Here is a 12,842-nt window from a genome sequence, read left to right on the forward strand (position 1 = left end):
AATTTCTCTGCTTATCATCTTTCTCTCCGTGCTAGAGTGTATGCTCCATGAGGGCAGGGATTTTGTTTTATTCACGTCTCTATCCCTAGCATCTAGAACCATACCCAGAATAGGTACTTACCTAATACATTTGTTGATTAAATGAATCCATGAATCAACTACACACTAGATGTCTTTTAAGAAAGGAAGAGAGTGCTATTTGGGAAAACATTACATCACAACATTATACGGGTTATTATACATAAATCTCTCTGCAGTAAGAGTTCTACTATGCCCACTTTTATGAGGAAAAACAAGCCAGTGAGATGAAACCAAGATTGTAACTCAAGCTATCCCTCTCCAAAGGCAATGTGCTCTTTCTGTTCTTGCTACCCTGACCAGAGTGGCCCTGCTGTGTGCCCACTGTGTTCTGGGCAGCACCTTGGTCACTCTGCATACTTGGTTCTACCTAATCCCCAAATAACCCCGCATGGATTGGTATTTCTTTTCCCATTTTGCATGCTTAATAGCAAACTCACTCATAGAGGTTAGTTTGACCAGAGTAATCTAGCCTACAGGTGGGGAGCTGGGCTCACCTCCAGGCCTCTTTAGTCCAAAGATTCCTATTATAACACCCTGGGAACTCACATGGGGATTCTGCCAAGTGCAGTATGTCTACTTTGTGTATACATTCTCAATCTGGGTAAATCCATGGGGTGGGTTCTGGGTCCCAGTGATCTTACTGTGAGATGATCCTGAGTTAAAAATCCATTTGCCACTTGACTCCATAAGGTCCTACTCTGACTGGTAAACAACAGCAGTATCTTGAGCCAGTGTCAATTCAGAGTCAGAGCCCAGTAACCCCTGCCCTAGGCTGATCAGCCTCAGACTATCAGGCACAAGCCTGTATTCCAATCAGGGTCATGGACCCATTACCATGAGTGACAAGCATGAGACCTGTGGGGTGTCCCACTAAACAAAGGAAAGCAGAGTTATTACAAGACTTCCGGGCAGGGTGGATTTTAGGTGAAATCTATATGGAGCAGTGCTTGGATGGGTGGGCAGCAAAGCTGGGCTGTGAGTAGTGGGTCAACATCAGGTCTGGACTGAGAAGTGGACCAGGTTCCTATTTCCTTGGAAACCGCAAAATTTAGATGTGGAATGTGTTGTCCAAAACTCCTTATCTGGTTCTAGTTGTAAATCAAGGCTGCTTCTCTGTATCAAAGTGACTTTTATCTGCCAGGAAAGAGTGGGTATTTCATTCTTATAATTTATAACACATTCCTGTCAGTCTGTGATATTGGAGAACAAAGTTTCTCAGTAAGAAAGCAGAGGTAAAATGTCATGACATTTTACAGCTGCACATCTTTTTTGGGAAAGTACTGTCTCCTATTAACTTTGAAGCAGGTTTTATCCCTGTGATTCCAGCCCAGTGAATAGTTTAATAGATTTTTTTCCTTTCCCGGTCCGAGCTAATTTTTACTTTCTTATCTCTATAGGTGTGGGTATTTCCTGTCTTTCAACGTGGTTACCCCATAATTGGCCACATTCCCTTTGGGGAAGGAAATAAGATATAGTATAAAATTGGGAGAGAGCATCAGCATCTTTCCTCAAGGGAATCTGGCCTTTTCTCCTTTCATGAGGTTCAGGTCTTTTCACCAAATTTAATGTTTTTTTCACTTATACTGATAGAGACTTCAGTAGGCTATCTATTTCAGTCTCAGAGACACCATCACCGTTACCCAGGGTAACTTCTGATTACTGCTCTGGCCCTGGGCCTGTTAAGGTGACACACTTCCATGTCTCTGAAAGGGTTATGAGCTACTGTCTGGTATTCAACCAATCCCAGTGAGTTATTAAACCCATTTTCATGACAGCTCTCCCAATGCCATTCCTAGCCTATAGAAAGTAGCCGCTGGAGCATCTCCCACGGAGGTTGGTGCACCCTTGCGAATGCATTTCTCAAGCCTGGGTGACCCTCCTGGGGTGGGGGAAAGTAGGCTGGGGCAGGTGAACAGGGCATCGGTCAGCACTGTCAGTCACTACAGAATGAATCTCTCTTCCATAAAGCTTCCTTCCATCTACTGAAGAAACGGAAATGTCTTTCTCTTCTCAGTTGTAACTAGTTTACTTGGTTTAGAAGCTGGGGGTGGCAAGTCGATGACTGCTCTGTGCTAATCAACAAGTGTAGCACAGAGAGGGTCTGCACCATCAGGGGAGAGTCTGGCTCCCAACTAGTATTAATGCCATCTCCAAGCTAAGGAAGAAATTGGGTAACAGAGAAACTTATGACTGGAATCGAGGAGAACATTAACAACTATGTAAATAAAATTGAATACAATTTGGATGAAGTACTTAATTGAAAACTAAAACAATGAAAAACTCATCACAGGTATTAGTCAGAAGGATGTTTTAGCCATATAAGCTGAAATAGAGGATTAGGATAAAGGTTGGGATTCTTAGTTAAGTGAAAACACCTCCCCTGTATGTAAAGATGGAATTAAAAAGGAAAAAACCCAAATATTTTTTCCTGATTTGGCATTCTAAGATTGCATGCGGTCTTGAGGAAGACACTGCCATGGCTTCCTAGTCCTTCTGTCTCCTAAAAGAACGCCAGAGATCCTTGGAGCAAAAACAGTTAATTTACTTTCCTTCCTTTTTAAAGGTCCCTTCTCTAAAAGTTGTAACTGGATAAAAAGCTCCAACGCCCTCAGAAGCCAGGAGAAGCCATGACTTACAAATCCTGTAAGTCATATCCCATGCCACAGTGTGTCTACTTTATGCTTATTTTCCTCCCAATTCACAGGGGTTTGACTTTCCAAATTACCTTGTAGAAAAACTCATTTTAGGGCGCCTGGGTGGCTCAGTTGGTTGAGCGACTGCCTTCGGCTCAGGTCATGATCCTGGAGTCCCAGGATCGAGTCCTGCATTGGGCTCCCTGCTCGGCAGGGAGTCTGCTTCTCCCTCTGACCCTCCTCCTTCTCATGCTCTCTGTCTCTCATTCTCTCTGTCTCAAATAAATAAATAAAATCTTTAAAAAAGAAAAACTCATTTTACACGTGTCATTTGACTTAGCAGGATCTCAAGTCTGAAGAAGAAGGAGCTTCTGACACAACTCCAGGAAACTGAAGTTTCCAGTCACCTCAGGAAGACAGACATTCCCTCTCTTTTATGTGGAACATGCTGTTGGGCAATGATTAGCCAAGTCGTAAGCCAGAGGCTCCTACCTTTGGACTGTTTTCTCATTTTCCTTCATTGGTAAAACACCTAAAAGACCCACGTACCAAACCACGTTTAAGAAAAGTGTACCATTTCCGATTTGCAATCAGTCAGATGGGCCAGCCTAGGGGTTGCAAGCTCCCTGCCAGCACTGCCTTCACTCTTGGGGTGCTGGGGTGCAGCAGGACTCAGGAGGTACCAAGAGCCTGGACAGGTACCAGAGCACTGCCACTGAGCAGCTTCTCTGTGTCTCAGTCCCACTGTGAAACAGGGTAAGTAAAAGTACCTACTTCACTGAAATGCTGTGAAGGTTAAATGAGAAAACCCAGGCAAAGCCTTAATCACAATGCCTGGTATATGCTAAGGTAAAAAAAGTGAAGGTTTATTGGCTTAATCAGAATTTTTGTTCAGCATATAACCATTATCATCACAGTAAATTCACTCCAGTTTTTATTTTATTATTTTAAGTCAAAGCTATTTGTGGTGAAATGTGCTTAGGAGGATTATCATGAAGAGGCAGATTTTCCAATCAGCTTTTCAACATTCTAAGATAAGCCAAGACCACTACCACTACTATATGGACAACAGCCTGGAAAATAAGACCTGAAGTATAGGTCAAGTCAACGTAAGGAGAAAAGATCAGTCAAATTATAAGAAAGTCCCTTTGATAAACAGGAAAACTGGAATAATTTTGTTAGTGAAAAGGACACTATAAAGGAATAAAATGGCCAATTATTAAGTAATTCATTACTCTCACCTTTTCTTCTTTCTTACCCTGATTCTTATATACAAAGCATCACTCCATTATAGTTTATCCCAAATACTAACTGGTCAATCCCTTCTGAAATGATCATACATATCATATCCAGCTTGTTCATCAAAGACTTAAGCTACTTTCAGTTGTCAGATTTCAGCATCTAGAACTCTCACAGACTGCTGTTGCTGAATTTCTCATATGTACAACCTATTTCAGCTCATTTTGATGCTAATCTTTCCTCCACAAAAAAAGGAGAAAGTGCTGAAGAAGTTTCTGGAGAAAGGCGTTCGGAGGATACTGAAGTGAGCCACTCATGAGTGAATCGGGCCGAAGCACCACAGACAAGGGCGGCAACTCTGGAAACCGGGTTTAAGAAAAGAGCTCCCAGGATGTATTTCATCTCAAACATCATGAACCAAAGGACACTGAGACGCTGCTGACCAACATCACTCCAGGGGACCAAAGGCACCTTTAAAGCACGAAGACAAGAGTGCACGGGTTGACAAACAGCCTGCACGATTATCTACCTACTAAAAGCTGCTCAATGGCCCTGCCTCACCAGGAGTCCTCACCTGGAGTCCTGTCCTCTGGCAGCAGAAGGACCTGCCACTCCTCACCAGAGTCTGTTCAGTGCCAGCTGCCCAGTGAAAGGGAACAGCTGTGACCGCTCCCCTTCTCTCCCTGAAAAACATGTGGAATACACCAATCTTGGTTTTGAGAACAAATCCTGTAAGTCATATCCCATGCCACAGTGTGTCTACTTTATGCTTATTTTCCTCCCAATTCACAGGGGTTTGACTTTCCAAATTACCTTGTAGAAAAACTCATTTTACACGTGTCATTTGACTTAGCAGGATCTCAAGTCTGAATCTACACACACACCTCACCTCATTCCTTAACAAATTTTGCTCCTGTTTGGATTATCTGGTGCTGAAAAGGGAGAACAGTTTTGAAGTTAAAGGGACCACATCCTCACAATAAACCCTTTTGAAGAGGCCCAAACAAATCAACAAGGAAATCTCAACCTGGCTCTTTCTGGCTTTAAAGTGCAAGGGTTCCAGTTACTTTCCTTGAACCTGAAATAGATGATGATGAGGAAGGAAGAGCAAACGGCCACATGAAATACCTCACTGCACCTTAAGGTCTGGGGCTATGAAAACACAATCTTAAGTGTAATTAAATTGTGTTCATTTCAAGTACTTAAGTACAGGGCCACCCTCTGAATCAGAGGAAAGGCATGTGACCTTGGATTTTTTATCACATAATTTGGCAGCCTGCCCTCAGTTAACAGTGCACTGGGAGATTGTTAAATCACTCGAGATGAATCTCCAAAATGAAAGCTGTAAAAGCAATGAATGGCTTTCCCATCAGTATACTGCTCCTGTTGTAAAACAGTGAAGACTTTATCGAATAAAGCAGTTATTCTCCACTGTGAACTTTATGGTGCTGAATGAAAGCTGCCTGTGCACTAAAGAGGGCCCCACGTTTAATGCACTTATAGGCTTGCTCTCCAGTGTGAATTTTCTCATGACTGGTAAGAGTTATTCTCTGACTAAAAGTTTTCCCACATTCATTACACACATAAGGTCGCTCTCCACTGTGAACTCTCTGATGTCGAATAAGGTGAGAGCTTTGTCTGAAGGACTTTCCACATTCAGTGCATTTGTAAGGTTTCTCTCCTGTGTGAATTCTCCTGTGTTGGATAAGGGATAAACGTGCACTGAAGGCTTTCTCACATTCATTGCATATGTAGGGTTTCTCTCCAGTGTGAATCCTCTGATGCTGAATAAATTGTGAATGCTGACTGAAGGCCTTGCCACACTCTTCACATTCATAAGGCTTCTCCCCCGTATGAATTCTGCGATGCTGGACGAGAGAGGAGCGGACATTGAAGGCCTTCCCACAGTCACTGCACTCGTAGGGATTCTCTCCAGTGTGAATCCTTCGATGGCGGACGAGGTGTGCGCTCTGGCTGAAGGCTTTCCCACAGTCACCACACTCATAGGGTTTCTCTCCATTGTGTGTTCTCTCATGCTTAATTAGGGTGGATATCTGCCCAAAGGTTTTCCCACACTTGTTACACTCGTAGGGTTTCTCTCCAGTGTGGCTCCTCTGATGCTGAATGAGGTGTGAGCCCTGGCTAAAGGCCTTCCCGCATTTGTGACACTCATAGGGCTTCTCACCATTATGGACTCTCTGATGTTGAACAAGGGAAGAGAGCACACTGAAGGCTTTATCACACTCATTACATTCATAGGGCTTCTCACCATTGTGTGTCCTTTGATGATGAATAAGATTAAAACTCTGGCTGAAGGCTTTTCCACACTCATTACACTCATAGGGTTTCTCTCCAGTGTGAATTCGCTGATGCTGAATCAGATGTCCCTTTTGGCTGAAGGTTTTCCCACACTCACTGCATCCATAAGGTTTTTCTCCAGTGTGAATTCTCTGATGCTGGATGAGGGACAGGCGAGCACTGAATGATTTTCCACACTCATCGCAAACGTAAGGCTTCTCTCCAGTATGAATTCTCTTGTGCTGAATGACTTGGGAGCGCTGACTGAAAGATTTTCCACATTCATTACACCTATAAGGTTTCTCTCCAGTGTGAATTCTCTGATGAACAGTAAGGGTTCGGTTCAGGCTAAAGGATTTCCCACATTCATTGCATTCATAGGGTTTTTCTCCTGTGTGAGTTCTCTGATGTTGAATGAGAGATAATCGTGCACTGAAGGCTTTGCCACACTCAGTACAGTTATAAGGTTTCTCTCCAGAATGAGTTCTCTCATGCTGAAAGAGGTGTGAGTGTCTACTGAAAGCCTTCCCACATTCCTTACACTTGTATGGTTTCTCTCCACTATGAATTCTCTGATGATGAATCAGGTTAGAGCTATGACTAAAGGCCTTCCCACACTGATTACACTCATGAGGTTTCTGCCCCATATGAATTTTAAGATGTTGACTGTAAGATGAACGTGCACTGAAAGCTTTCCCACATTCACTGCATTCATAAGGTCTTTCTCCAGTGTAAGTGTTATAGAGCTGAATGAAATAGGAATGAGCCCTGAAAGATTTGCCACACTCAGCACAAGTGTGGGGCTTCTCTCCACAGTGAACTCTCTGATGTTGGCTGAGGACAGAGCAGTGGCGGGAAATTTTTCCACATCTACCACACTCACAGGGCTTCTCTCCAGAGTGACTTCTCTGATGCTGAGAAAGTGCTGTACTCGGGCTGAAAGGTACTCCACACTCAGTACACTCAAAGAATTTCTCTGGATTGTTAACCCTCTGATTCTCACTAAGAACTGAACTCTGCCTGGGCACTTTCACAAACACATCTGTCTGACAGGCTATTTCTCCTAGATGGAAACACTGGAGATTAATGAGGTCCTGACTTTCTTTAAAGTCATCCATACATGGCACATTCTGGTGGAGACTCTCCCCTCTAGATGCTCTATGAAATCCAAAAGAGTTTGGGTCTGCAGTGCAGTTTACCTCCACAGAACTGGATTTCTGGCCTTCCCCTCCAATAGGGGTTTTCCTACATGTTAATGTCACTGGCCTGGAATTGTTCTTCTGGGAGAAGGATTTCTTAAGTCTTTCCTCTGCAGATTTTCTCCAGCAATTCTTTAACTTTCCCTCAGTTTTACTCATCTCTTCAAAATCAGGTTCCTTGGAAATATTCCTTACATGTTCTTCTGATTTTGCTCTCTGGGATCCCGCTGCTTTGGAAATTTCCTGTTTTGGAGTCAATCCCTTCTTCCCCGTCCGAGACTCAAAACCTGAAAGAATGAAGAAAAATTAGTTACTCGTATTTTACTGTGGGAGAAAGAATTAGAGAATAAATAGGAACATTTATATGAAACTATCTCCTAGGAGGATAGTGAATTTTCAGAATGTAAAACCAAAAAACCACCTCACTAGGATGAGAAGAGGAAAGAGGGGAAGAGAAGCATGCTATCAGAGCAAGGAAGGCTGGTGTGGGAAGGAAGTAAGTAAGGAGAGAAGCCCAAGGTCTAGGCTTCTATCTGGGCTAACTAGGCGCGGACAGAGCAGGAAGAGTGAGGCATGACCTGAGGGAAAAAGAGCTCCCAGAAAGGTGACGAGGGTGATGAGGAAGACTGCTGATCATGTCACTGCTCATACTTTGTAAACAAGGTATCTTCTTCTAGCTTACTTATAATAGGTATTCAAATATTTGTTTAAAAACAAATGAGGGGCGCTTGGGTGGCTCAGTCGGTTAAGTGTCTGACTCTTGATTTCGACTCAGGTCATGATCTTGGGGTTATGAGATCAAGCCCTGCATTGAGCTCTATGCTCAGCAGGGAGTCTGTCTCTGCCTCTGCCCCGACCCCCTGAAATAAATGAATAAATCTTAAAAAAAAAAAAAATGAATGATAAATGACTTAAGATGAATAAAGGGTATACAGATTAATGGATACTGGAAAAAATGATTTGATCTGGACAACTTGGCTTCACAGAAGCAAATCAGGGTGAATAGAGAATAGATACAAAGAAGCAACCTACTCATCCAAATAGCAGGTGCAGCACAAGGCAGAAAAGCTAAGTGTGTGCAATAATCCACACCACACATTCCCAATGAATAAAAATACCTGAATATTTGTAAAAACTGTGATACAGATGAATTCTGAAATCCAATGAAAGGAAATTTACCAAAAACAAAACAAAACAAAACCCCAAACAAAACCACTGAATCATGTGGACACAAGGACTGTTGGAAGGATAACCAGGTCAGAACAGTGAGAGGGGAGCTCTGTTGTGAGACGCCACAGAGCACAATGGAACCTCTTTTTTGTAAACTGCTTACTATTAGAGCTGTAACAGTCTGTAATCTTCAGACTGTTTAGCCAGACAAGGAAACAGCTGAAAATGTTGATTAGATGAGATCTAAAATTGGGCTAAGTCATTTTAACAGACTTCAGTGACCTACTCACAGTACTTCAAAGGGATTTACTTTACTATTTTTTACTATTTTTGACAAAGGCACAAAGGCAATACAAGTGGAGAAAGGATGGTTTTTTCAACAAATGGTGCTGGAACAACTGGACATCCACTTGTAAAAATTTTAACGTGGTTCCATAACTCATACCAGACACAAAAATTAACTCAATATGATCACAGACCCAAGTACCTAAAATTTCTAAGTTACAAAATTTTCTTCTATAAGAAGAAAATGTTGGGCGCCTGGGTGGCTCAGATGGTTAAGCGTCTGCCTTCGGCTCAGGTCATAATCCCAGGGTCCTGGGATCGAGTCCCGCATCGGGCTCCCTGCTAGGCGGGGAGCCTGCTTCTCCCTCTGCCTCTGGCTCTCTCTCTCTCTCTCTGACTTTCATGAATAAATAAATAAAACATTTATAAAAAAAAAATATATATATATATAAAAGAAGAAAATGTTTTGGATTAAGCAAAGTTTTCTTAGATATGACACCAAAAGCACAATCCATAAAAGAACAAACTGATGAACTGGACTTCATCAAAATTTAATAAAACTTCTACTCTTCAAAAGACACCGGTAAGAGAATAAAATGACAAGGCACAGTGAGAGAATATCTACGCAAAGCATTTATCTGATAAAGGGCCTGTATCTAGAACATTCCTATGTTCAGAAAGCAACTCTTTAAAACTTAAGAGAACACAAACTGAGTTAAAAAATAAGCAAAGATATGAACAGACACTTCACCACTGAAAATACACAGAAGGAAAACAAGATACTCAAAATGTTTAACGATTAGAGAAATTAAAAGTAAAAGTAAAACCACAATGAGACACCACTACACATTTATCAGAGCAGCTAAAATGAAAAAGACTGAGCACACCAAGTGTTGATGAGGATGTGGAGAAAATGGAACTCTCACCCATTGCTGATGGGAATGTCAAATTGTGCAACCAGTTTGGAAAACATTCTGGCAGTTTCCTAAAAGTTAAATATACAGCTACCATGTAACCCGGTCATGCTATTACTAGGTACTTATCCAAGAGAAAAGGAATGCATGGTCATACAAGGATCTGTACACAAATGTTCATAGCAGCTTTATTTGTATTAACCCCAAACTGGAAACAACCCAAATGTCTGTCAACAGAATTGAAAAACAAATTGTGGCAAATCCATACAAATAGAATACTAACCAAAATGAAAAAACGAGTTATTGATACATAAAGTAGATGAACATCAAAAGAATTATGTGCAGTCAAAAGATGTCAGACAAAAAAAAAAGGGTACATGCTCTATGATTCCATTAATATAAAATTCTAGAAAATGTAATTCATATTGACAGCAGGTAGATCAGTAACTGCTTCATGGTAGAGATGGGAAGGGGTAAGAGGGAGGAATTACAGAGAGACAGCAGAAAACTTTTGGGGGTAATGGATATGTTTGCTACCTTGACTGTAGTGAATAGTTTCACACATATGCACATAATGCAGAAATGTTACCAAATTGCACATGTTAAACATGCATGGCATATTATACGCTTAATATTCCTTAATAAAGCTGTTTCTAAGAGGGGAAGAAGAACACATAGGGTGTGGAGCCGGCATGCCAGAGTCCAACCCAGCTCTGTTCCTGAGCAGTTGTGTGATCTCAGGCCAGCAAGCAAATCTCTCTGTGCCTCAGAGTTTCTTGGGTACCGGCTCTGCGAGGATACTGGAGGACTGCAGAAGTTGACTGTGTCAGCAAAGTGCTAGACGTGCACTGAGCACAAACGTCCAGGCGTCGCTAGCTGCTGTGGCAGCTGAGGACTCTGCTCCACTTCCTGTTTCCTATTCACATGCCCATATCCTTTGCTACACAGGAAGAAACCCTAGCTCATGTTTTTTTCCAAGGCCCTGAATCAGCCTGGGAACTCTGAGTGAGCAATAGCAGGAGTGAGTCTGGGCAGAGGGCATGTCTCTGGATGGTCTTTCTAAGCAGCCAAGGCAGGGCTGGCCAGCAAGGCCTGAGAAGGATGGCTGACACAGAAGCAACTGGCAGGCAGCCAGGGCAGGGAGCCAGCTGCCCCAGAGAGATACCTGAGCTCTTTTCTGGGATTGAGAGAGCATTTTCTGGGTAAGGGAAACATGAACTCATTTATGCGTATAGAATACGGGTGTTAACAGAAAGAAAAGAGAGGTAGAAATGGAGAAGAGGGAGAGCAAAGCTCTGGTGTCACAAAAATGTGGTCCAGAGCTCATAGAGAAGGGCCTGGCAAAGTGGCAGCACCTGCCAGCATGGGCAGGAGAGCACAACAGCATTCCTGGAGACTCACTTTCACTCCTGTGACTCCGGATCCAGCCCTCCTCAATTTTCGGTGAGTATGGGGCCCATGGCTCTTCCCCCTTCTCCAGCCTGGAGATGACATCAGGTTTGGAACCTTGAAGTCCTGCTCCAGAGAAAGGAAGCAAGGCTGACAACTCATCCAAATCCAGGGCAGAATGGCCCCATGGGCAGCACCTGTGTCCCGTTCATGACCTCCCCTGCCACCTGTCTGTAAACCAAGGAGACAGATGCAGGCCTCTTCCCTAGCTGAAGAAAAGTTAAACCCAGCTCTTTTGGGGGCCAAGGATAAGGGACAGAGTTGGTGCCTGAACACATCACGCTAGAAGACTCATAACAGAGTCTTGGTGTTGATGTCCACAAGGACTAAAGGGAAGCAGCATATTCTGGTGTAAGGCAGGGCTTGAAACCAAATGGATTCAAATCCTAGATCTGCTCCTGACTGCCTGTGTGAACTTAAGAAAGTGATGATATCTATCAGCCTCAGATTCAACTATAAACCATTTAACCCAACACCAACCTTGAAGATGCATTACGATTAACTTGGGATGTGAATATACTTAGGGTTCAATGAATGATATTCTTCTTCCATATTTCCTACAAGGAAATTGGGGGAGTCTGTGGCGCTGCCTGTCCTCTCCTCTGTGCTCACCAGGCTTTCCTGGGACCAAAGTCAGAAATGCCTTGTGTTTGGCCCCCGAGGGTGAGATGCCTCTGAGCCTTGAGCCTAACTCTAGTCCTGTTCACGAGCAAGGAAACCAGAGCTGAACTTCAGAAAGAGTCTTACCCAGTGAGATCAGGTTTCTGTAGGTCTCCAGCATCACATTACTGTAGAGGCCCCTCTGAGCAGGGCCCAGACAGCCCCACTCCTCCCGGGAGAGGAACACAGCCACGTCCTCAAAGGAAACTAAGACCTGGAATGACAATATCTTGTTGCAACCCCAGGGTCAGGCCCAGGGTGGCTCATGATGGGCAAAACCCCTTTGAATGCATGTACCAGCCTGCTGTCCTCACAAGAGTGGGCTCTTTGAGACCAGCACCATTTTGACTTGTCTCTGTCTGCCCAACCCCTGCCCTCTACTATGCCTTGTGCAGGGATTGGGAAGACATTGTGCAGCATATTTCAGGGACTTGAACTCAGGGACAGAGGACATTGGTGAAGACGGGGACCCATCTACCCGCTGGGACCAGCCCCTCATAGACAGAACCGTGGAGAGACTCTAGCCAAGAAAAGGCTAAGTCTACAGAGATATCTCCATGAGGACCACTCACCTGGGGCCCAGCAGGAAGGAGCTGCTTGACAGCCATCATTGGATCTCTTAGCTTGCCCCAAGGAGGCGGGCGAAACTGCAGGGAGAGGGAAGACTGTGATGGAGTGTGACCAGCCTGCTTTTCACAGCAACCCTGAGACTTCTGTGCCTGGATCTCAAGAGGCCTATGGCAACAGAGACCAAGTTTGGGGCTGCCAGGAAGCTCCGGGAAGGGCAGATGGACTAAACACCCAGTGGTCTCTGAGACTATATCCCCTTGTCCACCATGAGGCTTCCCCAGCAGCCCCTGGTACAAACCGCATCCTAAGGCCACCACGTGATGGCCCCAGCAGTGCACCGGAGT

The 12,842-nt window shown here is 43.8% G+C and overlaps 1 protein-coding gene across 3 annotated transcripts in view; it reads right to left on the reverse strand.

Annotated features, from left to right (window-relative positions):
- The window catches only part of ZNF16 (zinc finger protein 16), a 44,542-nt gene extending 32,396 nt beyond the window's left edge, over positions 1–12,146 (reverse strand). For 2 of the 3 annotated variants that reach the window (XM_031040689.2, XM_081816739.1), the window contains exon 1: positions 4,528–5,379. In XM_031040689.2, coding sequence (XP_030896549.2) covers positions 4,528–4,647 — 120 coding nt within the window. In that variant the 5' untranslated portion in view covers positions 4,648–5,379. Of the gene's footprint in view, positions 1–4,527; positions 5,380–7,645; positions 7,738–11,220; positions 11,301–12,015 lie in introns of those variants that run through there. The other variant, XM_081816740.1, reaches the window with a different exon arrangement.
- Between the last annotated feature and the right edge of the window lie 696 nt (positions 12,147–12,842).

Source organism: Leptonychotes weddellii, chromosome 4 (assembly GCF_054177405.1).
Source record: "Leptonychotes weddellii isolate Sample4059 chromosome 4, ASM5417740v2, whole genome shotgun sequence".
Classification (NCBI taxonomy): domain Eukaryota; kingdom Metazoa; phylum Chordata; class Mammalia; order Carnivora; family Phocidae; genus Leptonychotes; species Leptonychotes weddellii.